The sequence below is a fragment of the Rattus norvegicus genome, chromosome 8 (genome assembly GCF_036323735.1).
Source record: "Rattus norvegicus strain BN/NHsdMcwi chromosome 8, GRCr8, whole genome shotgun sequence".
Taxonomy (NCBI): Eukaryota; Metazoa; Chordata; class Mammalia; order Rodentia; family Muridae; genus Rattus; species Rattus norvegicus.
The window spans coordinates 117662226-117689201 of record NC_086026.1 but is presented as its reverse complement, the minus strand read 5'-3'; the positions used below and the strand labels follow the sequence as shown (position 1 = coordinate 117689201).

At 54.9% G+C, this 26976-nt stretch overlaps 1 protein-coding gene across 1 annotated transcript in view; it reads left to right on the top strand.

Moving 5' to 3' along the window:
• Bsn (bassoon (presynaptic cytomatrix protein)) overlaps nucleotides 1-25755 on the top strand; it is a 90966-nt gene extending 65211 nt beyond the window's left edge. Inside the window, exons 4-12 of the mRNA NM_019146.2 lie at nucleotides 4272-4739; nucleotides 5579-12220; nucleotides 14302-16381; nucleotides 16674-17509; nucleotides 17643-17736; nucleotides 18466-18597; nucleotides 18814-18868; nucleotides 19266-19358; nucleotides 21815-25755. Coding sequence (NP_062019.2) covers nucleotides 4272-4739; nucleotides 5579-12220; nucleotides 14302-16381; nucleotides 16674-17509; nucleotides 17643-17736; nucleotides 18466-18597; nucleotides 18814-18854 — 10293 coding nt within the window. The 3' untranslated portion in view covers nucleotides 18855-18868; nucleotides 19266-19358; nucleotides 21815-25755. The remainder of the gene's footprint in view (nucleotides 1-4271; nucleotides 4740-5578; nucleotides 12221-14301; nucleotides 16382-16673; nucleotides 17510-17642; nucleotides 17737-18465; nucleotides 18598-18813; nucleotides 18869-19265; nucleotides 19359-21814) is intronic.
• Nucleotides 25756-26976: the final 1221 nt, after the last annotated feature.

Genomic DNA, 26976 nt, shown 5'->3' with positions numbered 1-26976 from the left:
CTTGTAGTTCTGAGCAACTCTGTGCTTCCCTGTGACCTATTTTTCACTTCTTGGTTAGAGTCATGTCACAAGGGAGAAGAGAGTCACCTGCCTTCGGAGTGAGGCAGCAGAGGCAGCAATGCCGCTCCCTCTCCAGGTTGGAGGGGGTGGTCTTCTGGGCTCAGGCCAGTTGAAGGCTCAGCAAGACTGAGCTGTGTCTCTCTGTACACAGCGTAAGGCAGACCTCCGCATCCATGTACAAGAGGAACAGACTCACAGCTCCCCGTGTGTCTGGTAACCTATTGGGGTTTACCTAAGGCCAGACCAACAGGCTGGAAAAGGCGTTTCCTTCTTTTTAGAGAAAGTCCAGAGAATACCACATAAGAATCACTACAGCAGGACCAACTTTTTCTTGAAACTTCCTCTGAAGAAAGTGCTGTTTAATGAGTCATTTCATAATTAAAAGGGCTGATTCCAACGTTTTTAACCTATTCATCTTTTAGAAAGATAATAGTACCTTCTGGGCTACTTTCTAATTGACTTGCAGTTCAATAGTGTGAAGAAATTAGTGGAATTGTTACAGTAATATTACCAGTTTCTTATTATCACTGCCAAAATTTCAGCTGTGTCCTTGAAATGCCAGGCTCCCCTGGGCAAATGCCTTGCACCTATCACAGGCCGGACTGGGCTTGTGAACAGAGGCTACAGTGTGGGCACTGGGCACAAGGCAAACATCTGTCTCTTGCTTCACCCCAGGCTTCCTCCTTTCTCTTCCCAAGTGGAACGGAAACAATAACTCTCTTAGGTGTCCATGCGAGGTTCACCTCAGGTATGTTTGGAAGTCCTCACAACAGCCAATCCTCAAGTCAGAACACTAGAACCAAGGTGTTCTAAAAAGGGGTTCCATGAGAGGAGGGAGATTCCTCACAAGCCCCTCATGATCTAGAGGTCAGTGGGCATTGTGGCCAGTCCAGGCTCTGGGATCCCCGGGGAGCACTGCATAGGGAATGGGCATGAGGGGAGCACATCTCAGCTTCCAGGGAGCACACTGGACACCCTGGGTAAGGCTCTCCTTACAGGAGGCGGGAAGGAGGCGCTGCACTGAGGCTGGCCATGGCTGTGGCCCAATGTCTGAGTCTTTACCTTTTGATTTTCGTGTGTGTGTGTGTGTGTGTGTGTGTGTGTGTGTGTGTGTGTGTGTGGTATTTGGTTCTGTGAGGTAGAATGTGACTTTTTTAGCCCAGGCTGGCCTCAAACTCATGGCAACTCTCTCGTGTCAGCCTCCCAAAATCATAGGCATGAGCCACCATACTGAGCCCCCGCAGGGGCCCTTACTCACTGTCCTGTGGTTCAGCAGTATGTAAAGCTAGGTAGCTGGCCATGAGGTGCAGATCAAGATGGCTCACAAGAACTGGCACACAGGCGGCTCCACGAATACAGAGAACAGCCTGTGGCCTCAGACATGGCTGACAGTCTAGGGAGGACACCCAGCATCCCCCACAACCCCACGGTCTTCTTGTCCTCACTGGCCAGTGGCTCGGAGACCACAGTTCTCATATGCTTTGGGATTTCCCCTATACTTTCCCCCTTGACTTCCTCCCCCTTCTGTGTGCATTGGAAGCTCTAACAGCCGTCTTCGGTTTCCATGAGAACCGGCTGAGATGCCATGCTTGGATTCTTGTGCAGAAATGTCGCCTTGACCCACTGAGCTCCTCTGTACACGCCTTTACATCTCCCAACTGCAGCTGAGGGTCGTTCTCGGAAGATTTGTATCTTCCTGTCCCCAGAAGGACTGACAGAGGTGGTCGTCAGTCTCCCCGTTGTCCATTCTTTAGCTGCTTACCAAAGAGCCAAGCAAAAGAGACAGCCAGGCAGTCCGTCTCCCGCTGCTGCGAGCTGGGTGAGGCTAAGCAAAGGTGAATGAATGAAGTAAAGAGATAAGACTGAAGCACTGAAGAAGATCCAGGAACAAAAGGACCAGGGGTGGAGGTGGGGGCACATTGGAGTGGGGCTGAGATGAAGGTAGATTGAATGAATGAGTTGGTGCCTCAATAACTGTGCTCGGACTCCTAGGTGCAAGCATTCTGCGTGGCCTGCCTTTCACCCAAGCCCAGGAGGAGGCTTTGGCCAGTCCTCCGGCCCCACTCCTCCCAGCCTTAGTGCCTGTACACTTCTCCTGCTCCCAGTGGGCTGGGAAGGGCCTCCAGCAGCCGGGTCAAGCACTTATTTTTAGCTCTTCCTTCACACGCCGCCTTCTCCCCCCCCCCCCCCCCCGCCCGCTCTTTCTCACTGCTTACAAAGCAGAGGCAGGAGCAAGAGCCACCAGGAAGCCTTTCTGAGGGCTGACTGCTTCCATGGGTATTCTGTGAAGAGCAAAGCCCCAGGTTGCCTGTGACCACTGACAGCAGGCCTGCTAAAGGCCTTGCTTGTGGGCACAAACAAGCAGGCCTCTACAGGGGCTAGCCTGGACACGAGGTTTGCCTTTGCCCATGCTGCCCTTCCAGGGTACCATCATTACCTTTTAGATTGCTGCTTCTGAGGTGGGTTCTGCAGACCAGAGGTGGTTCAGAGGTTTGTCTGAGGCAGGCCACCATTTTTTCCTATGCCTTGGCCCAGTGACTGTAGTTCTCATAATGGTCCCTCTCATGGTTCAACTACCGATAGGAGCCCATGTCTAGGCACCCAGGATGAGCAGCAGCACAAAGGAAGAGGTGCTGAAGTTTCGAATCCCAAGGGCAAGCGTGCACTGAACAGTTGGTAGGGTCTTGCTGTGGGCTGCGAAGTTACTGTCATTTCCTCACTTCACATAGCCAAGGTAGGGCACCAAATTCTGATCCTAGGGGACACACACACTCCTGTCTGTCTAGACCTGCTGCTTCAGACACACCAGAAGAGGGCACGGATCCCATTACAGATGGTTGTGAACCACCATGTGGTTGCTGGGATTTGAACTCAGGACCTCTGGAAGAGCAGTCAGTGCTCTTAACCACTGAGCCATCTCTCCAGCTCTCCTGTGTCATATTTATCATGACCTGTTTGGGGCTATCGGTTCTTGGGAGGGCCTTATCAGTCACCTCTCATTGCAGCCACCAAATTCCAGACAGAAGGAACTTAAGAAGGAGAGTTTGTTTTGACTCACACTTTAGAGGGGACCATGGTAGCCAGGGTAGCCCTGACTGTGGCAATGGAGGCTTGTGGCACAGCTTACTCACATCTTACTACATCAGGAAGCAGAGAATTTAATCTCGAACCAGAAATAGGTGTCACTTTCAATGTCCTTCCCCTAGCAACCCAGTACTGCTTGTTGGGATCCATATCCAAAGGTTCCACAACCTCCCTACCAGGGTTACCAGCTACAGACCAAGTATGCAAACCTACAAGCCTTGTAGGAGCAATTCAAACTACAACAGTGCTGGTCCAGTGTGCCATCTCCACCACCACTGAGTCTTCAGCCTTTAGCCCTGGCCTTGAAACTGTGGGTGACTTTTAAGAGTGGTAGCTAATGATAAACACTGATCACCCCAGTTCCAGACACACAGTTCTCCATCAGAGGGAGAGTCAGCCCAGGGCACAGGAGGAGTCCTTCCTGTGTCCTTTCCTAGCCTGAGGCAAGGAGACTTGGCTGGAAGTGAGCAGAGAAGACCTCTCAGTGCTGACTCCAAACAAGGCTCTTCCAGCTGGTCTTTCCTGGTCCCAGGAGTTTGTCCCAGCTGAGCATAGCCCTTACTTGGGGAAGAAAATGGCAGGATAGTATCAGACCCCAGAACTAGGAGCCAGGGAGGGCAGTGCCTCTGGGACATTTCACCCTCTGTCTCTGAATGCATCTTGGCTACTGGACCCAGACAGACCCTGACTTGCGATTCAGTCCTCGAGGTTGAAGTCCTGGCTTCCCCTGTGTTCCATCCCAAGCCTTTGTAATTTTTGTGGCATCCTCTCCCTTCTGACTGCCCAACTTTTCTGGCCCATTGAGAATTTCTCTATGGGTTAAGGAGAAAACTTTCTTCTTACCTCACCACTTTCATTTTGATTTTGTATATGTCCCTGAGAAGTTTATAATTTGGGGGCAATAGATCTGTTGGGTCTTTTTTTTTTTTTTCCTCTTTATACCTTTGATATCCTGTTTCTAGGCTGCGGGAATGGCTTAGCCTATGTAGATGGTGCAAGGCTCGCTCTAGATTCCGTCTACCAGGAGTGAGGCCTAGCTCCTCCCTAAGGTTTTGGGGAATGGTGGAAGTACTCTGTCTACTCCTGGCTCTGTGATTTTCATGGACCTCCCTCCTGTTTCCTTACAGAAAACAGAGTGGCTCTGTCTGAACTGCCAAACCAAGAGGCTGCTGGAGGGCAGCTTGGGGGAGCCGGCCCCCCTGCCTCTGCCCACCCCACAGCAGCCTCCAGCAGGGGTCCCTCAGCGAGCAGCTGGAGCAAGTCCTCTGAAGCAGAAAGGGCCACAGGGGCCGGGCCAGCCCTCAGGCTCCCTGCCTCCCAAGGCCAGTCCTCAAGCCGCCAAGGCCAGCCCTCAGGCCGCCAAGGCCAGCCCTCAGGCCAAGCCTCTCAGGGCTTCTGAACCCAGCAAGACCTCTAGCAGCGCCCCGGAAAAGAAGACAGGGATCCCTGTGAAAGCTGAGCCTGTGCCGAAGCCACCTCCAGAGACTGCTGTGCCTCCTGGGACTCCTAAAGCAAAAAGCGGGGTGAAGAGGACCGACCCTGCCACCCCAGTCGTCAAGCCTGTTCCAGAAGCTCCCAAGAGCGGGGAGGCTGAGGTCAGTTCTATTTAGTTTCCAAGAATCCAAGCTTTCTGGTGAGATAGTTTGAGGAAGGGCTCAGGATGTTAAGCCTAAGACAGATCTATTGGGGCCACAGAGACACCCCAGTTGAAAGAGGGTCTAGATTAAATTTCTGTAGATCACTGAGATGATGACACACTCCTTTAAGCCCACCACTTTGGAGGCAGATCTTTGTGAGTTCGAGGCTAGCCTGGTCTACATAGTGAGTTCCAGGACAGCCAGGGCTCTGTAGGGAGAACCTGTCTCAGAAAATAACAACAAGGGCTGGAGAGATGGCTCAGTGGTTACGAGCGCTGACTGCTCTTCCAGAGGTCCTGAGTTCAAATCCCAGCAACCACATGGTGGCTCACAACCATCTATAATGAGATCTGATGCCCTCTTCTGGTGTGTCTGAAGACAGCTACAGTGTACTTACGATAAATAAATAAATAATAAATAAAACCATTTTTTTAAAAAAGGAAAATAACAACAAACCAACGAAGTTCTGGTCTGGAGACTATGGTGGAGGCATACCCTGTGTCTGCCATTTTGCTGGTCTCCCATTCTTTGATCTAGTAAAGTTTCTCTGAAGATCTAGACCTTGCTGTGAAGTCTGTAAGTTACCCAGGGCCAGAGAGGTAGTCCTTGGGATGTGGAGGGCCCCTTCCCTTGGTCCCTGGGATTGGCAGAAAGAGTTAGGAGTAAATGCCTGGGGGTTGGGGATTTAGCTCAGTGGTGGAGCGCTTGCCTAGCAAGCGCAAGGCCCTGGGTTTGGTCCCCAGCTCCAAAAAAAAAGAAAAGAAAAGGAGTAAATGCCTGCTTTTTACCCTATGCAGGAACCTGTCCCCAAGCCTTACTCTCAGGATCTGTCTCGAAGCCCACAAAGCCTCAGTGATACAGGCTACTCCTCCGATGGCGTCTCCAGCTCCCAGAGTGAGATCACAGGTGTTGTACAGCAAGAAGTGGAGCAACTTGACAGTGCGGGGGTGACAGGCCCACGTCCACCCAGCCCCTCAGAGCTCCACAAAGTGGGCAGTAGTATGCGCCCTTCCCTGGAGGCCCAGGCTGTGGCTCCCAGTGGTGAGTGGAGCAAGCCACCCAGCGGCAGTGCTGTTGAAGACCAGAAACGGCGTCCCCACTCCCTGTCCATCATGCCCGAGGCCTTCGACTCTGACGAGGAGCTGGGGGATATTCTAGAAGAGGATGACTCCTTGGCATGGGGGCGTCAGAGGGAGCAGCAAGACACAGCTGAGTCTTCAGATGACTTTGGCAGCCAGCTGAGGCATGACTACGTGGAAGACAGCAGTGAAGGCGGCTTGTCTCCCCTTCCACCTCAGCCCCCAGCCAGGGCAGATATGACTGATGAAGAGTTCATGCGGCGGCAGATCCTAGAAATGAGCGCCGAGGAAGACAACTTGGAGGAAGACGACACCGCTGTCTCCGGGCGAGGCCTGGCCAAACACGGTGCCCAGAAGGCAAGTGCCAGACCCAGGCCCGAATCTAGCCAAGAATCAGTAGCACTGCCCAAGAGGCGCCTGCCCCATAATGCCACCACAGGTTACGAGGAACTTCTGTCTGAGGAAGGCCCAGCAGAGCCCACTGACGGAGCCCTTCAGGGAGGTCTCCGACGCTTTAAAACTATTGAGCTCAACAGCACAGGTAGCTATGGTCACGAGCTAGACCTGGGCCAAGGCTCTGATCCCAACCTAGACCGGGAGCCTGAGCTGGAGATGGAGAGCCTTACAGGCTCGCCTGAAGACCGCTCTCGTGGGGAGCACTCCTCTACACTGCCGGCTTCCACGCCTAGCTATACATCTGGCACCTCACCCACCTCCCTGTCTTCCCTGGAGGAGGACAGTGACAGCAGCCCCAGCCGCAGGCAGCGGCTAGAAGAAGCGAAGCAGCAGCGCAAGGCCCGGCACCGGTCCCACGGGCCCCTGCTGCCCACCATTGAGGACTCTTCCGAGGAGGAGGAGCTGCGGGAAGAAGAGGAGCTGCTGCGTGAGCAAGAGAAGATGCGGGAGGTGGAACAGCAGCGAATTCGAAGCACAGCCCGCAAGACCCGGCGTGACAAGGAAGAACTTCGGGCTCAGCGGCGGCGTGAGCGCTCCAAGACACCGCCTAGTAACCTGTCACCCATCGAAGATGCGTCCCCTACAGAGGAGCTGAGGCAGGCAGCGGAGATGGAGGAGCTACACCGCTCTTCCTGCTCTGAGTACTCCCCCTCCCCCTCCCTGGACTCAGAGGCTGAGACCCTCGATGGCGGCCCCACTCGGCTCTACAAGTCGGGCAGCGAGTACAACCTGCCTGCCTTTATGTCCCTCTGCTCACCAACCGAGACCCCTTCAGGCAGTTCCACCACGCCCAGTTCTGGACGGCCCCTTAAGAGTGCGGAGGAGGCCTACGAGGACATGATGAGAAAAGCTGAGCTGCTCCAGAGACAGCAGGGCCAGGCGGCAGGGGCCCGGGGACCCCATGGCGGCCCCTCTCAGCCCACAGGCCCCCGCAGCCAGGGCTCCTTTGAATACCAAGACACCCAAGACCATGACTATGGCGGCAGGGCTTCTCAGCCTGCGGCAGATGGCACGCCCGCAGGCCTCGGAGCAACAGTGTATGAGGAGATCCTTCAGACATCCCAGAGCATAGCCCGGATGCGGCAGGCCTCCTCGCGGGATCTGGCCTTCACTGAGGACAAAAAGAAGGAGAAGCAGTTTCTGAATGCGGAGAGTGCATACATGGACCCAATGAAGCAAAATGGTGGCCCACTTACCCCTGGGACTAGCCCCACCCAACTTGCTGCTCCTGTGTCATTTCCCACTTCCACCTCCTCAGACAGCAGCGGGGGCCGAGTTATTCCCGATGTCAGAGTCACTCAGCATTTTGCAAAAGAGCCTCAGGAGCCTCTCAAGCTACATAGCTCTCCTGCCTCTCCCAGTCTGGCCTCTAAGGAGGTAGGCATGACCTTCTCCCAGGGTCCTGGAACTCCAGCCACCACAGCCATGGCGCCTTGTCCAGCCAGCCTTCCACGGGGGTATATGACTCCAGCCGGCCCTGAGCGCAGCCCATCAACATCTTCCACAATACACAGCTATGGACAGCCCCCAACCACTGCTAACTATGGGTCTCAGACGGAGGAGCTGCCTCACGCTCCCAGTGGCCCTGCTGGAAGTGGGCGGGCCTCCAGAGAGAAGCCTCTGAGTGGGGGTGATGGTGAGGTTGGTCCCCCCCAGCCTTCTCGGGGATATTCTTATTTTACGGGCTCTAGCCCACCTCTCTCTCCATCCACCCCCTCCGAGAGCCCCACCTTCTCTCCAAGCAAGCTGGGTCCAAGGGCCACAGCAGAGTTCTCTACACAGACGCCAAGCCTAACGCCTTCCTCTGACATTCCACGGAGCCCTGGCACCCCTTCCCCCATGGTAGCCCAAGGCACGCAGACGCCACACCGACCTAGCACTCCTCGCTTGGTGTGGCAGCAGTCTTCCCAGGAGGCTCCTGTTATGGTCATCACGCTAGCTTCAGATGCTTCTAGCCAGACCCGAATGGTACACGCCAGTGCCTCTACTTCCCCTCTGTGCTCGCCTACGGACTCTCAGCCTGCCTCCCATAGCTACAGCCAGACCACACCCCCAAGTGCATCTCAAATGCCCTCAGAACCAGCTGGGCCACCTGGTTTCCCACGAGCACCCAGTGCTGGTGTAGACGGGCCATTGGCGCTGTATGGCTGGGGTGCCCTCCCTGCTGAAAACATCTCCTTATGCCGGATCTCCTCTGTCCCTGGAACATCTAGAGTTGAGCCGGGCCCCAGGCCCCCGGGCACCGCAGTGGTCGACCTTCGCACGGCTGTCAAGCCCACACCCATTATCCTTACCGACCAGGGCATGGATCTGACCTCTCTTGCTGTGGAAGCAAGGAAGTATGGCCTTGCCCTGGATCCAGTTCCAGGCCGCCAGTCAACCGCCGTGCAGCCTCTAGTTATTAACCTCAATGCCCAAGAGCAGACCCATACCTTCCTGGCCACTGCCACCACAGTGAGCATCACCATGGCCTCATCTGTGCTCATGGCGCAGCAAAAGCAACCAGTGGTATATGGAGATCCTTTCCAGAGCCGCCTCGACTTTGGCCAGGGTTCAGGTAGCCCTGTGTGCCTGGCCCAGGTCAAGCAAGTAGAGCAGGCTGTCCAGACAGCCCCATACCGAGGTGGGCCCAGGGGAAGACCCAGGGAGGCTAAGTTCGCCAGGTATAACCTTCCCAACCAGGTAACACCTCTGGCCAGAAGGGACATTCTGATCACTCAGATGGGCACTGCCCAGAGTGTTAGCCTGAAGCCAGGACCAGTGCCAGAGCCTGGTGCTGAACCCCACCGGGCTACTCCTGCAGAGCTCCGGGCACATGCTCTACCAGGTACCAGGAAGCCACACACAGTGGTGGTGCAGATGGGAGAGGGCGCAGCCGGCACGGTGACTACCCTGCTCCCAGAAGAGCCAGCAGGAGCCCTGGACCTCACTGGGATGAGGCCCGAGAGCCGACTGGCATGCTGTGACATGGCCTATAAGTTTCCCTTTGGCAGTAGCTGCACTGGTACCTTCCATCCTGCCCCTAGTGCACCTGACAAGAGTGTGACAGATGCTGCCCTGCCTGGCCAAAGCAGTGGCCCCTTCTACAGTCCCAGAGACCCTGAGCCTCCTGAGCCCCTCACCTTCCGGGCACAAGGGGTCGTAGGACCTGGGCCCCATGAAGAACAGAGGCCCTACCCACAGGGCTTGCCCGGTAGGCTCTACTCCTCCATGTCTGACACCAATTTGGCTGAAGCTGGTCTCAACTACCACGCCCAGAGGATTGGGCAGCTCTTCCAGGGCCCTGGGAGGGACTCAGCTGTGGATCTCAGCTCGCTGAAGCATTCTTACAGCTTAGGCTTCGCTGATGGACGCTACTTGGGGCAGGGCTTACAGTATGGCTCGTTCACGGACCTGCGCCACCCCACAGACCTTTTGTCTCACCCACTGCCCATGAGGCGCTACAGCTCTGTGTCAAACATCTATTCGGATCACCGGTACGGCCCACGGGGAGATGCCGTCGGCTTTCAGGAGGCCAGCCTGGCCCAGTACAGTGCCACCACAGCCCGCGAGATCAGCCGCATGTGTGCCGCCCTCAACTCCATGGACCAGTACGGTGGGCGGCATGGCGGTGGAAGTGGTGGGCCCGACCTTGTGCCGTATCAGCCCCAGCACGGGCCTGGACTCAATGCTCCACAGGGTCTGGCTTCCCTTAGATCTGGCCTCCTCGGCAACCCCACCTACCCAGAAGGGCAACCAAGTCCTGGGAACCTTGCTCAGTACGGGCCTGCAGCAAGCCAAGGAACAGCAGTCAGACAGTTGCTCCCATCCACAGCAACAGTGCGTGCAGCCGATGGCATGATCTACTCGACTATCAATACCCCAATCGCTGCAACACTGCCCATCACCACCCAGCCTGCCTCAGTACTGCGGCCCATGGTGCGTGGTGGCATGTACAGGCCTTACGGATCTGGCGGAGTCACAGCTGTGCCCCTTACCAGCCTGACCCGGGTGCCCATGATTGCCCCTCGGGTACCTCTTGGACCAGCAGGGTTATACCGCTATCCTGCACCAAGTCGATTCCCCATCGCTTCCACCATTCCACCCGCTGAAGGACCTGTCTATTTGGGAAAGCCAGCAGCCGCCAAGGCCTCGGGGGCAGGAGGCCCGCCAAGGCCTGAGCTACCAGCAGGGGGTGCTCGAGAAGAACCTCTCTCCACAACTGCCCCTCCTGCTGTCATCAAGGAAGCCCCGGTGGCCCAGGCCCCGGCCCCACCACCAGGCCAAAAGCCAGCAGGAGATGCTGCTGCTGGGAGTGGCAGTGGAGTCCTCGGCCGGCCTGTGATGGAGAAGGAGGAGGCATCTCAGGAGGACCGGCAGCGAAAGCAACAGGAGCAGCTGCTGCAGCTGGAGCGGGAACGGGTAGAGTTGGAAAAGCTCCGGCAGTTGCGGCTACAGGAGGAGCTGGAGCGAGAGAGGGTGGAGCTGCAGAGGCATCGTGAGGAGGAGCAGCTGCTGGTGCAGAGAGAGTTGCAGGAGCTCCAGACCATCAAGCACCATGTTCTGCAGCAGCAGCAAGAAGAGCGCCAAGCTCAGTTCGCACTGCAGCGCGAGCAGCTGGCACAGCAGCGGCTGCAGCTAGAGCAGATCCAGCAACTGCAGCAGCAGCTGCAGCAGCAGCTAGAGGAGCAGAAACAGAGGCAAAAGGCCCCCTTTCCTGCAACCTGTGAGGCGCCTAGCCGAGGGCCTCCCCCCGCTGCTACCGAGCTGGCCCAGAACGGCCAGTATTGGCCACCATTGACCCACACAGCCTTCATCGCCGTGGCAGGAACCGAAGGGCCTGGGCAAGCTCGTGAGCCCGTGCTGCACAGGGGCCTCCCCAGCTCTGCCTCAGACATGTCCCTGCAAACTGAGGAGCAGTGGGAGGCAGGCCGTAGTGGCATCAAGAAACGTCACTCTATGCCACGCCTGAGAGACGCCTGTGAACCAGAGTCAGGCCCTGATCCCAGCACGGTCAGGAGGATTGCAGACAGCAGTGTTCAGACAGATGATGAGGAGGGCGAGGGCCGCTACCTCCTGACCCGTAGGCGCAGGACACGGCGCAGTGCCGACTGCAGTGTGCAGACAGATGACGAGGACAATGCCGAATGGGAGCAGCCTGTCCGCCGCCGCAGGTCTCGTCTTTCCCGTCACTCAGACTCAGGCTCTGACAGCAAGCACGAGGCCTCGGCCTCATCGTCCGCTGCTGCCGCTGCGGCGAGGGCCATGAGCAGTGTGGGTATCCAGACCATCAGTGACTGCTCTGTACAGACAGAGCCTGAGCAGCTGCCCAGGGTCTCACCAGCCATCCACATCACAGCCGCCACTGACCCAAAGGTGGAGATCGTCAGATACATATCAGCACCAGAAAAGACTGGGCGAGGGGAGAGCCTGGCCTGCCAGACAGAACCCGATGGGCAGGCTCAGGGTGTGGCTGGGCCACAGCTCATAGGACCAACTGCCATCAGCCCCTACCTACCTGGCATCCAGATAGTCACCCCAGGAGCCCTAGGCAGATTTGAAAAGAAGAAGCCAGATCCTCTGGAGATTGGGTACCAGGCCCACCTGCCCCCGGAGTCCCTGTCGCAGCTTGTGAGCCGCCAGCCTCCCAAGTCTCCACAAGTGCTCTACTCACCAGTGTCGCCACTGTCCCCACACCGGCTCCTGGACACCTCGTTTGCTTCCAGTGAGAGGCTGAACAAGGCTCATGTGAGTCCCCAGAAGCAGTTCATAGCTGACAGCACTCTTCGCCAGCAGACTCTGCCGCGCCCCATGAAGACCCTGCAGCGGTCCCTGTCCGACCCTAAGCCCCTGAGCCCCACCGCCGAGGAGTCTGCCAAAGAGAGATTCTCCCTCTACCAGCACCAGGGGGGACTAGGTAGCCAGGTATGGGCACAGGGGCTGGTCCAGGGTGGGATGGGGGTCTATTTCTAGCTTGAGGGGCCCCAGAGGGAGGGGTTTCTTCTGGGGTGGGAATGGAGTCACTTCTGGCTCCAAAGGCCCAGGGAAAGGAGTTGAGGAACAAAGATCCTCAGTGTATGTCTGACAGAGTTCATAGCCCAGCAAGGCCAGCCTGGACCAATTCAGACACACATGGGCTCCACAGCCATCTGCCCAGAACTCTACCAGAAACCTCAGCCTCTCCATAGCCCCGCCCCATCACTGTCTATACCTGGTCTGTCTCTGTCGCCTCCTTTCAGGCTTCTTCATTTCTCCCCTCCAGTCTAGGCACCTTCCACTCCAAGCCTTATTTAGTCTCCACTTCCCATCTCTAGATGGGCTTCACTGCCTGTTGCAGGCCCAAGCCCATGGCCTAGCACTTGAGACCCACTCTGGAGGGCTGTAGGCACTCTCTGTCCTTCATTGTGTCCCACCCCCTTCCTCAGTAACTCTACTTCCAAGCCTGTCTGTTCCCCTAGTTCAGTGCAGGCTCCTTGTCTATGGCTTCCATTACCAGTCATGTATTAGAGACAGCCCGGCCATGGCGGGCATCTATGGAAAGACTTAGAGATTGGGAAAGGTTAATGCTAACCACTTTTAGTGCAGGGTTGAGGAAGTTTGGCTTTTCTTGAAGTCTCTGAAAGGTTTTGGGAGGTGAAACAGAACAAGACAGGTATTTCAGAGTTCCCAGAATACAGTGTGGGCTGATAGGCCAAAGGAGAGATCCCAGGGAGAGGAGGTAGGAGTCAGAAGCACCGGGAGGTGTATTTGCTCATTTTCTGGGTATATACAGAGAAAAAGTGGAGCATTTGCAGTAGGTTTGTGGAGGTGATGCTTGTGGAGGTGCGGAGTGAACAGCCCTGGCAGGGCCAGCAAGGAGGGCAGGCCAAAGAGGCAAGCACAGGTCCCCACAGGCTGGCCGTGTAGCAGCTGTAGGCAGTTGTTGACGGACACTCAAGGTGTGTGGCCAAAATAGGAAAAGACAGATGATGAGGAGTTCAAACACTAAATGTGTCCCACTAAAGGCCCACCTTGAGGGTACACTGTGCACTTTGTGACATGTGTGAAAGTTGGGGACTTTTTATGTAGCTTCTTGGCAAGGTAAAAGGCGAGAGTTTTGGTGCCAGTCTCTAGTATATTTGGGAGATTTGGGTAGCATATGAAATCCAAAAGTGTGGGGCATTCTGGGAAGGTTAGGAGCTGGAGGTAAAGGGAAACCAGAGTGAGCACTCCATCAGTATTGGCCTCTCAGAATTGCAGATCCTCTGGAGCAAGTAGGAGGTGTGGTGAGCAGGGCAGGGGAACCTCCAGCAGGAAGCTGTGCGCTGGGGAGAGGTCTAGCAAGAATGGACGTTGTCCGATAGAGAGATTGGGGGTGGGGGGGCCGGGCCACGAGCAGGGCTTAGGTGTGGCAGAGGGTAGCGCAGGGCAGTTAGAGGAGGAGGTGGGCAGGCAACTGGGAGGCATGTTGCTCTGGAGAGGAGCGAAGGAGGAAGCTTAGACTCTGAGCCTGTAAAGAGCTGACACAGTTAGCATGTGCCCCTTCCTGTGACCCCGTTCTTAAAGGAGCCTGGTGGGTTGAGTAGGACATCACATGTCCTACTATGTTCTGTCTTTCCCTGACTTCCCCCTGCCCTCAACCCCTTCAGGCCGCTAGGTCTCAAACTTAGAGCCAGACCCATCTTCCCTCACCTCAGTGGCAGGCAAGCCCACTGGAGATGTGCAGGGCTTTGTAAAGTTACTGTGCACAGCACACAAATCAGTCTGACCCCCACTACCTTCCTGCTGCCCAAAGCTTTGGATAGGACTATAAAATGACCACAGGCCTTTCCCTTCATGGCAAAGAAGCCAAGACCAGAGGGTGGGCAGGGTAAACCCCAAGGCTGCTTGGCAAAGCAGGGCATCAACAGTGTGGAGCCCAGCTCCTACCTTGAAGAACCTCCAGACCTGGGTTCTTCTACCCCATGCCTCAGCAAAGTCACCCACACCTTGGGTCTCAGTGCTGCCCACCCTTCCCTCTGTCTCAGGTGTCGGCGCTGCCACCCAACGGCCTGGTCCGCAAGGTGAAGCGGACACTGCCCAGCCCCCCTCCAGAGGAAGCTCACCTTCCCCTGGCTGGCCAGGTGCCCTCACAGCTGTATGCAGCCAGTCTGCTGCAGCGAGGGTTGGCGGGGCCCACCACCGTCCCTGCTACCAAGGCCAGCCTGCTCCGGGAGCTGGACCGGGACCTGCGGCTGGTGGAGCATGAATCCACCAAGCTGCGCAAGAAGCAGGCGGAGTTGGACGAGGAGGAGAAGGAGATTGATGCCAAGCTCAAGTACCTGGAGCTGGGCATCACCCAGCGCAAAGAGTCTTTGGCCAAAGACCGGGTTGGCCGTGACTACCCACCTTTACGTGGCCTTGGTGAGCATCGTGACTACCTGTCTGACAGCGAGCTCAACCAGCTGCGGCTCCAGGGTTGTACCACGCCCGCTGGCCAGTATGTGGACTACCCTGCCTCAGCTGCTGTGCCTGCCACCCCCTCTGGCCCCACTGCCTTCCAACAGCCCCGGTTCCCACCTGCAGCCACACAGTACACTGCAGGCAGTAGTGGACCAACTCAGAATGGATTTCTAGCCCACCAGGCACCTACCTACACTGGCCCTAGCACGTACCCAGCACCTACCTACCCTCCTGGAACGAGTTATCCAGCTGAGCCTGGCCTGCCAAGCCAACCGGCTTTCCACCCCACAGGCCATTACGCAGCCCCAACGCCCATGCCAACCACGCAGAGCGCCCCTTTTCCAGTCCAAGCTGACAGTCACGCTGCCCACCAGAAGCCGCGCCAGACCTCACTGGCTGATTTGGAGCAGAAGGTTCCCACCAATTATGAAGTGATCAGCAGCCCTGCTGTAACCGTGTCCTCAACCCCCTCTGAGACCGGCTACAGTGGTCCAGCTGTGAGCAGCAGCTACGAGCACGGTAAAGCCCCTGAGCATCCCCGGGGTGGTGATCGAAGCAGTGTGAGCCAGAGCCCAGCCCCTACATATCCCTCTGACTCCCATTACACCAGTCTGGAGCAGAACGTTCCCCGAAACTATGTGATGATCGATGACATCAGTGAGCTAACCAAGGACAGCACCCCCACTGCCTCGGATAGCCAACGGCCAGAGCCCTTGGGCCCAGGTGGAGTCAGTGGGCGTCCCGGGAAGGATCCCGGAGAACCAGCTGTCCTAGAGGGACCCACTCTGCCCTGCTGCTATGGCAGAGGTGAGGAAGAATCTGAGGAGGACTCATATGACCCCCGTGGCAAATCTGGTCATCACCGGAGCATGGAGAGCAACGGCCGACCAGCCAGCACCCACTATTACAGTGACAGTGACTATAGACATGGGGCTCGAGCAGACAAGTATGGCCCAGGACCCATGGGGCCAAAGCATCCCTCTAAGAACCTGGCCCCGGCTGCCATCTCCTCCAAGCGCAGCAAGCACCGGAAGCAAGGCATGGAGCAAAAGATCTCCAAGTTCTCACCTATCGAGGAGGCCAAGGACGTGGAATCAGACCTGGCCTCCTATCCCCCACCCACCGTCAGCAGCAGCCTGACCTCTCGGAGCAGAAAGTTCCAAGACGAAATCACCTATGGGCTCAAGAAGAATGTGTATGAACAGCAGAGGTACTACGGGGTGTCCAGCCGGGACACAGCCGAGGAGGATGACCGCATGTATGGTGGTAGCAGCCGGTCCCGAGTGGCATCGGCATACAGTGGGGAGAAGCTGTCCAGCCATGATTTCAGCAGCCGAAGCAAAGGGTATGAACGGGAACGGGAGACTGCAGAGCGACTTCAAAAGGCGGGGCCCAAGCCCTCATCCCTGAGCATGGCTCATGGACGGGCACGGCCCCCCATGAGGAGCCAGGCCTCTGAAGAGGAGAGCCCTGTCAGCCCCTTAGGGCGGCCCCGTCCCGCAGGGGGCGCTCTTCCTCCTGGGGATACCTGCCCACAGTTCTGCTCCAGCCACTCCATGCCGGACGTCCAGGAGCACGTCAAGGACGGACCGCGCGCCCACGCATATAAGCGTGAGGAGGGCTACATCTTGGATGACTCCCACTGCGTGGTTTCGGACAGTGAAGGTAATGGCAGCTGGGGGTGATTGCTGCAAATGCTCAGCACCTGGGGGTCTGCCTGCCTACCCCGGTCCCCAAGATGTCCCAGCAGGGTCTGTCTTGGCATCTCATCAGCGGGCCCTGCTGCAGGCGGCCCTTGCCTGATTTACCTGTGCCCTGGTCGCTGGTTGCTGGAGGGTGGGGACCTAGTGACCTGCTTGTGGCTGTGCTGTCCACTCTGGTTCCCTTGCATGGCTTCAGCTAGGTCCCCTCTATGGCTAACCAGGGGTTGATGGTGTTCTGTTTTTGGTCTCTGAAGCGTATCACCTGGGCCAGGAGGAGACAGACTGGTTTGATAAGCCCCGAGATGCCCGCTCCGACCGGTTCAGGCACCATGGGGGGCATACAGTCTCCTCCTCCCAGAAGCGAGGCCCTGCCAGGCACAGCTACCATGACTACGATGAGCCCCCTGAGGAGGGCCTGTGGCCTCATGATGAGGGTGGTCCAGGCCGGCATACCTCAGCCAAGGAGCACCGGCACCACGGTGACCACGGGAGGCACTCAGGCCGCCATGCTGGTGAGGAGCCAGGGCGCCGTGCTGCCAGACCACATGCTCGGGACATGGGTCGCCACGAGACCCGGCCTCACCCTCAGGCCAGCCCTGCCCCTGCCATGCAAAAGAAGGGTCAGCCTGGGTACCCCAGCTCTGCTGATTACTCACAGCCATCCCGGGCTCCGTCAGCATACCACCATGCCTCTGACAGCAAAAAGGGCTCCCGGCAGGCCCACTCTGGGCCTACTGTACTGCAGCCAAAGCCAGAAGCCCAGGCACAGCCACAGATGCAAGGTCGGCAGGCGGTTCCGGGACCGCAGCAATCACAGCCACCATCGTCCAGGCAGACGCCCTCAGGCACAGCATCACGCCAGCCACAGACACAGCAGCAGCAGCAGCAGCAGCAGCAGCAGCAACAGCAACAGCAACAGCAGCAACAGCAAGGTCTTGGGCAACAAGCTCCCCAGCAGGCTCCATCACAGGCTCGGCTACAGCAACAGAGCCAGCCAACCACCCGGAGCACAGCCCCTGCTGCCAGCCACCCAGCAGGGAAACCTCAACCAGGCCCCACCACAGCCCCAGGGCCCCAGCCAGCAGGACTGGTGAGTTAGCCGCTCCTGTGCATGGGTCCTCCACTCTCCTAGGGAAGATGCAACAATTGAAGTTTGGATGTCCTGTGGTTTCAGGGTGGGGGTGGGGGTGAGCAGGATCTCAGCTACTGGTTCTGTGTTACAGCCACGTGCAGAGCAGGCAGGCAGCTCCAAACCGGCAGCCAAAGCGCCCCAGCAGGGGCGCGCTCCTCAGGCCCAGTCAGCTCCAGGACCTGCAGGTGAGCTGTGCCCAGAACTCTCACAGCAATCTTTCCCTGTATCACCTGCACTCGCCTCCCCACCCCCAACCCCGTGTGCACATTCTCACGATCCCCCTGGAGCACCCAGTAGGCTGCAGACCTCCTACCAGAAAATGAACCTGGGCCAGTGAGGGCCCAGGAAACTATCCTTGGTGAGCACTGATGAGCAAGGACCAGAACCTTGTCTGTTCTTTTCTTTCCTTTTCTTTCTTTCTGTTTGTTTGATTGATTGATTATTTATTTATTTATTTATTTATTTATTTATTTATTTATTTATTTTTGAGAGAGGGTCTTACTGTGTAGCCTTGTCTGGCCTGGAACTCAATGTGTAGACCAGGCTAGCCTTGACCTCCCAGAGGTCCATCTGCCTCTAACTGTAGAATGCTAGGATTAAAGGCAGGGGACATGATGCCCATCTGAACTGCAGCTCCTTCCTTCCTGCCTGCCTGCCTGCCTGCCTTTTCCTTCCCCTTCCCCTTCCCCTTCCCTCCTCTCCCCTGCCCCTCATCTCTTCTCCTTTCTCTTCCCTTTCGACTTCTTTATCTCCTGCTTCCCTTCTCCTCTTGTTCTTGTCTTGCTATTTTTATTTCTCCAGCCCCCACCTTCTTCTACCTCACAGGCTACCTGTGTTCAGGCTCCCTCTCCCCCTCCTACCCCGAACAACCAAGCATAGTGTTGTTCGTAATGCCGCTGCTTCCTTTCCTGTAGGGGCGAAGACTGGAGCCAGGCCTGGGGGGACCCCAGGGGCTCCTGCTGGTCAGCCAGCGGCAGAAGGAGAGAGTGTATTTTCTAAGATCCTCCCTGGTGGGGCAGCAGAGCAAGCCGGAAAGCTGACAGAAGGTATTACTGCCTGGGGTCAGGTCCACACTGGGTGGATGCCTCTCTGGTAGAGGCTGGGGACCGGGTGGTTCCAGGTCCAGTGACCAGGACACAGACCACCTGCTGGTACCCAGGGTTTCTCTGTACTCCTTATCCCTTGAGCCTTACCGTGACCTATGGCCCTGACTAGGAGTCTGACCCAGTTTCTGACATCTCTTTCTGTTTTCTATGTCACAGCTGTCTCTGCTTTTGGCAAAAAATTTTCCTCATTCTGGTGATTGTGTCCAGAAGGGTGAGTACCTGTGCCTGCCATATTGGGAGAGGCCTGACTTACTCGTAGTTGGTGGAAGTCCTCTGGGAAGGGTCCAGTCTTCAGTAGCTGGCACAGTGAGAGCTACAGCGTATTCTCCTGGCTGTGTGAGAGAAAGAGCGAGGGCACTCCACAGAGCCTAAGACATGGGCCTGCTCAGGAGAGCAGTCACTGTGTAGACCAGGCCAGCTTTGAACTCACAGAGATCCAGGCATGGGCCACATTGTCCCCAGTAAAAGAAAGCCAGGCAGGGCTGGTGCCCCTCTTGCCTCTCTCTCCACCCCAGTCTTCCGCCATGCTCTCAAAGTGATAGGGCATCTTGGCTTAGAGGCAGGGGCAGTGCTGCAGCGACTCATGCCCCTTCTGCAACGCTCTGCAGGCTCCTGAAGACCTGAAGAAAGACAATCTCATTGCTGTGGAAAAATCTCTGGAGTCAGAGGCCTGGGTGCAGCTCTGGACTCTGCGTATAACGGTGAGTGTCAGGACCAGGTTAAGATGAACCAGAGACGTGGGTGAAGGGGTCCTGTTCCTGGAAGTGTGAACTAAAAGGATGCTTCTTTCAGTGGGATGGGCCTAGCAGCCCCCCTCAGAGGCAGTGTGCTGGCTGGCATGACGGTAAATGAGTCAGCTATCCTTGGGAAAGGGCCCAGTGAAGCCAATTGTACCCTTACAACTTCAGGTCTGTATTCTGGACACTGAGTTCAAAGTCATCCTGTCTCTAGGACTGTGGCGCTCTTTGGAGACATTGGTGTCTGGTGCCGGTGTTTCCAAACCCAGCAGAACGTAGAGCTTTGGTCATGAAGTGAAGAGAGTCTTGGATTCACAGGTTGTGAATCCAAAAGGCAAAAGGGTGAACTAGGGAGAGAGGCATACAGAAAGGGGACACAGGAAAAGCAGTCACTGGTCAGCTTGTCTCAGCCCATTTCAGGGCAGCACGGTGAGAGGACAGGACGGTACATGATAGGACCCTTCTCTGCGTAGATTGTAGTGGCCAAAGAAGATGAGATGCTCCCTCTCGGGGCCCACCCTGTCCTGGCCTTGACCTTGCCTCTGTGGACAGAAGAGGGCACACCTCATGTAGAATTGGGGAGAAGCCTAGTTGTTTAAGCTGTCCCTTGCACAGCCAGGAATTACAGACCAATTCCCCGAGGTCTCTTGTCTCCTGCTCTGTTTTCCTCTCTCAAGTTAAGCATTGGAGGTATGTGGGCAGCCATAAAATCTCAGGTGGTACTCAAGGGAGGTGGGGAGGAACAGCCCATGGCCAAGGTCAGGACCGCAGTCAGTAAGCAGGTCACTTCAAGGGAGCCTTAGAGCAGCAAGTGCCCTTGGTTAGATGATGTGGTAGAGAGTTAGCCGTGCGTGGGTACTAAGGACTGCCAGTCTTCTCAGGAGCACAGAGGTGCTGAAAAGGCTTAGTCTCTCATCCATGTATTCAACAAATGCTGATCAAGCCCCAGATATGTGCCCAACCCTGTTGTAGACATTGGGGAGACAATAGAAATCAAAACCGAGTTTCTGTCCTTTCGAGTCAACTGTCCATTAAGGGAGACAAAGAGTAAATAAGCCTCAAAATAAAAAATCTAGCTATGAATGGTAACATACATCTTTGATCCCAGCACTTGAAGGCAGAGGCAGGTGGATCTCTGTGAATTTAAGGCCAACCTGGTCTACAGAGCAAGTTCCAGGATAGCCAGGGTTACACAGAGTGACCGTGCCTCAAACAAAACAAAACAAACAACCCCCACGAAAGTAAGTGAATAAATAAAATAATAAAAAGCCAGTCTGAAAGGACTTTCTGATGGCAACTGTGCAGGGTTTCTGCAGCAGCCAGAGCTGCCCTAGAGAAAGAAGTCAGAGCTGGAGGTGCAGGAAGGCGCGGTGCCAGCCGTGCTTCTGATGCTAAGTGGAACTGGTCAGCCTCAGAGACGAGCGGAGAGGAGCACAACTAAGCTGCGGCAGAGGGGCAGTGGCTGGATCCATTTTGGGCGGGCACTGTAGGCCAAAGTGAAGACCTTGGGCTTTACTAGTGACAGCCGTCCCAGCACTGACAGCATGCTCCCTGCCTTGGCTATAAGGCCGTGGACACCCTGCCACCCCACCCCACCCCAGCTGGACGTTTTCTTGGCATTCCTTGGGACATACATAAACCCTCAGGTGTCCTTTATGTCAGTTTCAGAGATGAGCTAGGAGATGCTTGCCTTTTGAAACAAAACTCCACCTCCCTCACTCTTCCTGCTTGGTTTTTTTGAGACTGGGTCTCATTTGTAGGACTGACCAATCTGTAGCCCAATATATATAGATTGAGCCGATCGTGAACTTGTAGTGAGTCTCCTGCCCCCCGTTGCTTAAGGCTAGGGTTATGGATGTACACTCCCATACCTAGCTTCCTACACTCTTACAAAATAAATGTCAAGGGCCAGCCAGATGGGCTCACTGGGTAAAGATGTTTGCTGCGGAAGCCTGACAACCTGAGTTTAAATCGTAGAATACAAATGGTGGAAGGAGAGAACCAACCCCTGCAGGCTAGCCTGCCCTCCTCGTACAGGTATACACATGCAAACATTAGAAAACAAAGTGGGATGTGGTGTCTCATGCCTGTGCTGTAGTCTAGAGAAGGAGGGTCACTCTACTGTCACTTTGGGTGATGTAATGAGACCCTGTTGTCTAAAATGGGAGAGAAAGAAGGGTCTTTTCCTGGAGATCTGATTCTTCCTTCTCCCAACCCTTTCTGTGATCTTTAGTTTGCACGAATACCAACTCCTCTGTGCCTTGATGGAATGGAATCCTCTGGGTGAAGCAGAACCAAGCCATTGCACATGGCAATGCCCAGGAGCAATGTAAGGAGGGTGGCAAACTATGCCTAGGGTTCTTGACACACACACAAAAAAATCTTTTCTTCTCTCCCTCCCTCTTCTTCTCTTTTCAAAGCATCCACAACCTGGCAAACCTTTGGCCCAAAGATTCACACCATGTGGGCCCCACCCAGCAGGCAGGCCTCGGCCGAGCATGAGAATGCAATGTTTTCTAACAGCAGCGACCTAGGTGAAGCATCTGCTTGCTGGACCAATGGGACCATTGGCTTGGGGGAACCTTTCATGTCTTTCAAGAGACCCTGCCTTACTCAGGCCAGCCGTCCTTGGGAGAGAGGAGCCCTCGCCAGAATGCGGTTGCTGCTGAGGCTGTCCGCTGCTTTTCCTGCAGCCTCCTGTGGCCTGGGCAGCCAGGCTTCCAACGCGTTATACACAGAGTTTGGGTGCACACTACCCTCCCTCTAAGACACCAGAAGTTTTTTCCACAGCCTTGGAGAGGGGCTTTGACTGAGGGCTGGAGCCCTAGGCTCCGATTCCTTCACATTCCAGCTGGCCCGGATCCCTCTGTGGCCATGAGGCCTTGCCCGCTTCACCCTGCTCTGTGGGCGACAATGGAGCAGACCTCCACATGGCCAGCATGGGTTTGGGAGAACTTTACAAACATTAGGACCTAACACTGTCTCATCGCTGAAACAAGAGGCCATAGCACCGAAAAGCAGCGTGGGCACCGGCTGAGGCTTCTCCCAGCCCATGGATGGCAGCGTAACTAAGCATGCCTGCCATCCTCTTAAAGCCATCCCCCCAGCCATTGTGAGCATCCCAGCAACACCGCCATTGTCTCGACCAGCCGGCCCCTCGGCTCCTCATCTGTACACCTGGGGATTTCTTTTGATTTCAGGAACAGCCTTAATCATTCCAGTTTGATTTACATGTATACCTCACAAACTTTTTTTTTGTTTTATTTTTTTCTTTCCCTTTCTTTGCTTTTATCCCTCTGTCTCTTCCTCCACCTCCACCCCCACCTCGTGATGGATGGTTTGGTTTCCTCTCTGCTCTGCCCCTGCTCAGCACAGGGAGAAATGTTGATTTAGAAGCAATAGCGGGCAGCCGGCCACCAAGAGCACAAACCCAGGGCGAGGTCTAGGGAGGCTCCTCCGCCCGCCTGTTTACTGTGCAATTCCAGTCCTCTTAAGCCATCAGCAGTAGGTGTGCTCAGAGCAGAGGAGCCAAGGGGAAGGTTCAGAGCCCTGTGAGGTAAAGGGGAGTATGACACCGTCCATTCACCCGGGGGACTGGGCTACACACCTCCCCAAAGCCCTTCCCTCGGAGGCCTCCCTTCATCTCGGGCCCAGCCACAAGTCTCATCTCTAATGTTCTATGCAATGAAATATAAACCCTCAAAGACAACTGTTAATATTTAATAAATTCCATGTTACATATAAGGAGTTAATTGCAAACACGCAGTTGAGAAACTGGATAGCTCTATCTGCTCATACCACCGCCCCAGCCTGATCCTTGTCCCCACTTTCCGTGTGTGTACGTGTGAGAGCGAAAACGAGAGCATGTATGTACATGTGTGTGCGTGCGTGTATGTTTGTGTGTGTGCGCGGGCGTGCGTGTGTAAATTCTAAGTCTGTGGCATGTTTGACCTGTGGCAGGACTCGCTGCTTGCCAGGTGACCCACCGCCTGTCTCGCAGTGGAGCATGCACAGCTCGAAGCTTCTTTGCACGATTTCATTCATTTTAAATGCTCGACCTCTTGCTTGGAGTTCTTTTTGCCTCCAAACCTCTCCCTTAAGAGCGCTTCTCCCTGACTTCGGGACACGCTAGTGAAGACCTCCCAGAACTGCCTGAATATGCCAGGCCATGGAGCAGGCCGTGCGGCCCCATACACCTTGCAGTTTTTAATCTGTGTGCGACAGCAGATTAAAAACAAACAAACCAACCAACCTTAGAAAAGACAGAGAGAGGAGCCCGCACAGGATGCATGCATATGAACATTCTATGGGTCTGCTACAGGATCTCTACCTGTGTATCATTTTTCCCTCCTATCCTAGGCCTGAGCCAAAAGAATCTGGTCACCACTCCCCAGTTGGACACTGCTCAAGAACAAAGCTGGGGTACATCTGTGGAGAGGCAGCAGCCAAGGGATCCTGGCTGTGCCCTACAATCCCTAGATCTTGGCCCTGCTCTATGTCTCTCCTTTGTGATGTGGAGCCTCAAAGGACTGTGATCCAAGAGATCTGGAATGGAGCCAGGGGTCATAGGGTACCCAGGAAGAGATGGCTGAAAATATCATTCGGAAAATAACATCCACATAAGTAACAGCTTCAAGCTGAGCTCAGGTTTCTCAGGAGCAAAGCTTACCGAAGGGTCTGTGTAACCCTCTCCACATCTGCCCCAGGACTTGCCTCCTCGGAAACCTAAGTATTACACTGTTGTCAGTATCTCCCTCACTGGTCCAGGAGTAGAGCAGACAGTACCTGCATGACCCCTAATGTCTGGCCTGCCTCCAGAGAGTTTTGGTGTACACCACGCATTTCTCAGGGGTTCACATGTCTCATGCTTTTTTTTTTTTAACAAGGCTTATAACTCCTTTAGAGTGGGACCCTGTCCACCGTTGGCAGCTGTGGATGGGACACTGAAAACTGTGTTGGACTTAAGAGCCTGAATTCCCAGGATTTAGCTTTCTTCCCACTATGTAATATCTCAGTATCTCAAGTTTGATCTCAGAGATCAAACTTGGGTTATATGGGGCCATCTCTATAAGGGCTGAAGAAGGCCCTCATCGAGGAACTCACAGGCCCAGGTGTGTGCAGGATGTGCCCAGTGTTCAGATCCTTGGGATCGTGGCAGTATCCCTTCCCACTCATAGTCAGGACTAGGAGATGAGAGCAGGCAGGGATCCACAGGTCAACCTCTGGCAGCACCCCTAGGCTCAAAAGTATTAATTTTACACCAAATTTCTTTTCTGGCTAAACTCCAAGTTTGACATTTCTGATATCTGCTACTCTACCCCTGGCTGTGCTCACAGGACAGATATTTGCCCCCTTGTGATTATGACAGCAGACTGCAATAGTCTTCTAGGTCATAGGTATCCCGGGCTCTTGTGTTGACCCTGGGGCTCGGGGATGAGTGTTTGCTGCTGTGGGACATGATAAGCAATGGGTGCATCTCCAAATGGGTAAGAAGTCTCTGGGTAGAGTCCAGATCTTCTCCATTTTCCCCTCTCGGTGTCATAAGCAAGGGTACCCACCTCTGCCCACCCACGGCCTCAACACACTCACGTCATAGTGATGGTCCTCGCACCATCCTCTTCCTATTCTTTGGGTAGGGTGAATGGACTCAGGGCTCACAATGAGAGAACAGCTAGGGCAGCCATTCTGGCCTGTATTCTGGAGCCTATGGGGAGTTTTCTAGGCAGGTCCATGCCATAGAGTGCAGTCCTGCCCATAGCCCTTCTCCCCCCATACTGTAAATAATTTGTCATCATGGACTCCAACAGGGTCGGAGGGACAGATATAACCAATTGAAATTCTCTGAAGATGCCATCTGTCTCCCGGGGTGCCAGCGCCTGCTATCATGTGCACCAAGTGGCACTGGAGAGCCATAGAAGTCATAAGATACTGTATGTGTAAGCACATGTACATGAATGTGTGTGTGTGTGTATGTGTGTGTGTAAGTGTGTGTGCGTGTGTGCACGAGTCTCATTCAGCCTCTGGGGTCAAATCAGCTCCTCTCCTCTCCTCTACTCCTGGAGAGTAGTGACCATCAACATTTTCCCCTTCTAGCTTCTATGTCTTGTTTTTGCTTTCCCTCCCCCCTCCTCCCCTCTCCTTCCTTCTCTCCTTCTTTATTTGAGGGGGAAGAGTGCTGTACAAAGTCAAACAAACAAGTTTACAGTTGTAAGTGCAATGACCCGAGTCCTCCACATGACCTTGTGAATTGTGTGCCGTCCTCCTGTGCTCTGTGAGAACTCGTGGTACTTCAGTGTCCCTCCCCTGTACTGTGACAAGGTATTTCTGTGGTATCAGAATAAAAGGACTTGATATAAACAACCTCCAGACTGTCTTTGGGATGATTTCTGAAGTGGGAATGCTTAGCCAAACAAGTAAATGCCAATGCTTGTGACAATATCCTCAATGATTAAAGACGAGAGAGAGAGAGAGAGAGAGAGAGAGAGAGAGAGAGAGAGAGAGAGAGAGAGAGAACAACGTTTCAGAAATGTTGGTACACAACTGGGGCTAAGTTTAAAAATGACTGTCCAGGAAGGTGTAAAGGCCTGTCCCCCACCAATGGGTTTCCACCAGTTTTCAGGGTTCTGGTTCCCAGGAGCTAGTGCTGCCCCCTGGTGCTCTCAAGCAAGCTTTACATTTGTCTGCCTTGCTCCAACCTCAGAATCCTCCCCCCCCCCCCAGGCTAAGACCTTAATTCCCACATATAGTCAAGAGTAGTTCAAGCCGGGTGTCATAGCCCACACTTTTTTTAAAAAAAGATTTATTTATTTATCATATATAAGTACACTATACCAGTCTTCAGACACACCAGAAGAGGGCAGTGTATCTCATTACAGATGGCTGTGAGCCACCATGTGGTTGCTGGGATTTGAGCTCAGGACCTCTGGAAGAGCAGTCAGTGCTCTTAACCACTGAGCCATCTCTCCAGCTCATAGCCCACACTTTTTAAAATTTTTATTTATTTTATGTATATGAGCACACTGTAGCTGTCTTCAGACACACCAGAAGAGGGTATTGGATCCCATTACAGATGGTTGTGAGCCACCATGTGGTTTGAACTCAGGACCTCTGGAAGAGCAGTCAGTGCTCTCAACCGCTAGTCATCTCTCCAGATCCCAAAGTCCACATTTTTAATCCCAGCTCTTGGGAGGCAGAGATAGGTGGGTCTCTGTGAGTTAGAGGCCAGGACTATGTAGAGAAACTAAACAATAAAAGTCAAGTATCACTAGAAAATAAGAAACAGAGACTAAACAAAGTGTATCAATTTTGCCTCAGGGAAGAAAGAAAGTACTCATTCAAGGGGACCCATAGCTGGTCTGAAAGAGCAGCCAGTCTCAAGGATATGGAGGAAGGGGAGATGCCTACTGTTGCCCAACCTCTCTTGCCCTCTGCTGTCACCTAAGTTCAACCTAGTCCTGTGTGGTGTGCAAGAGGAGACCGCCTGTCTAGGCTCTTCTTTCCACTGCACCTCGCTGCTCTTCCGTGAAGTCTGACCCCACCCACATCTGCTCTTGGAGTGGGCTGACTCAGTCTGCTCAAGATC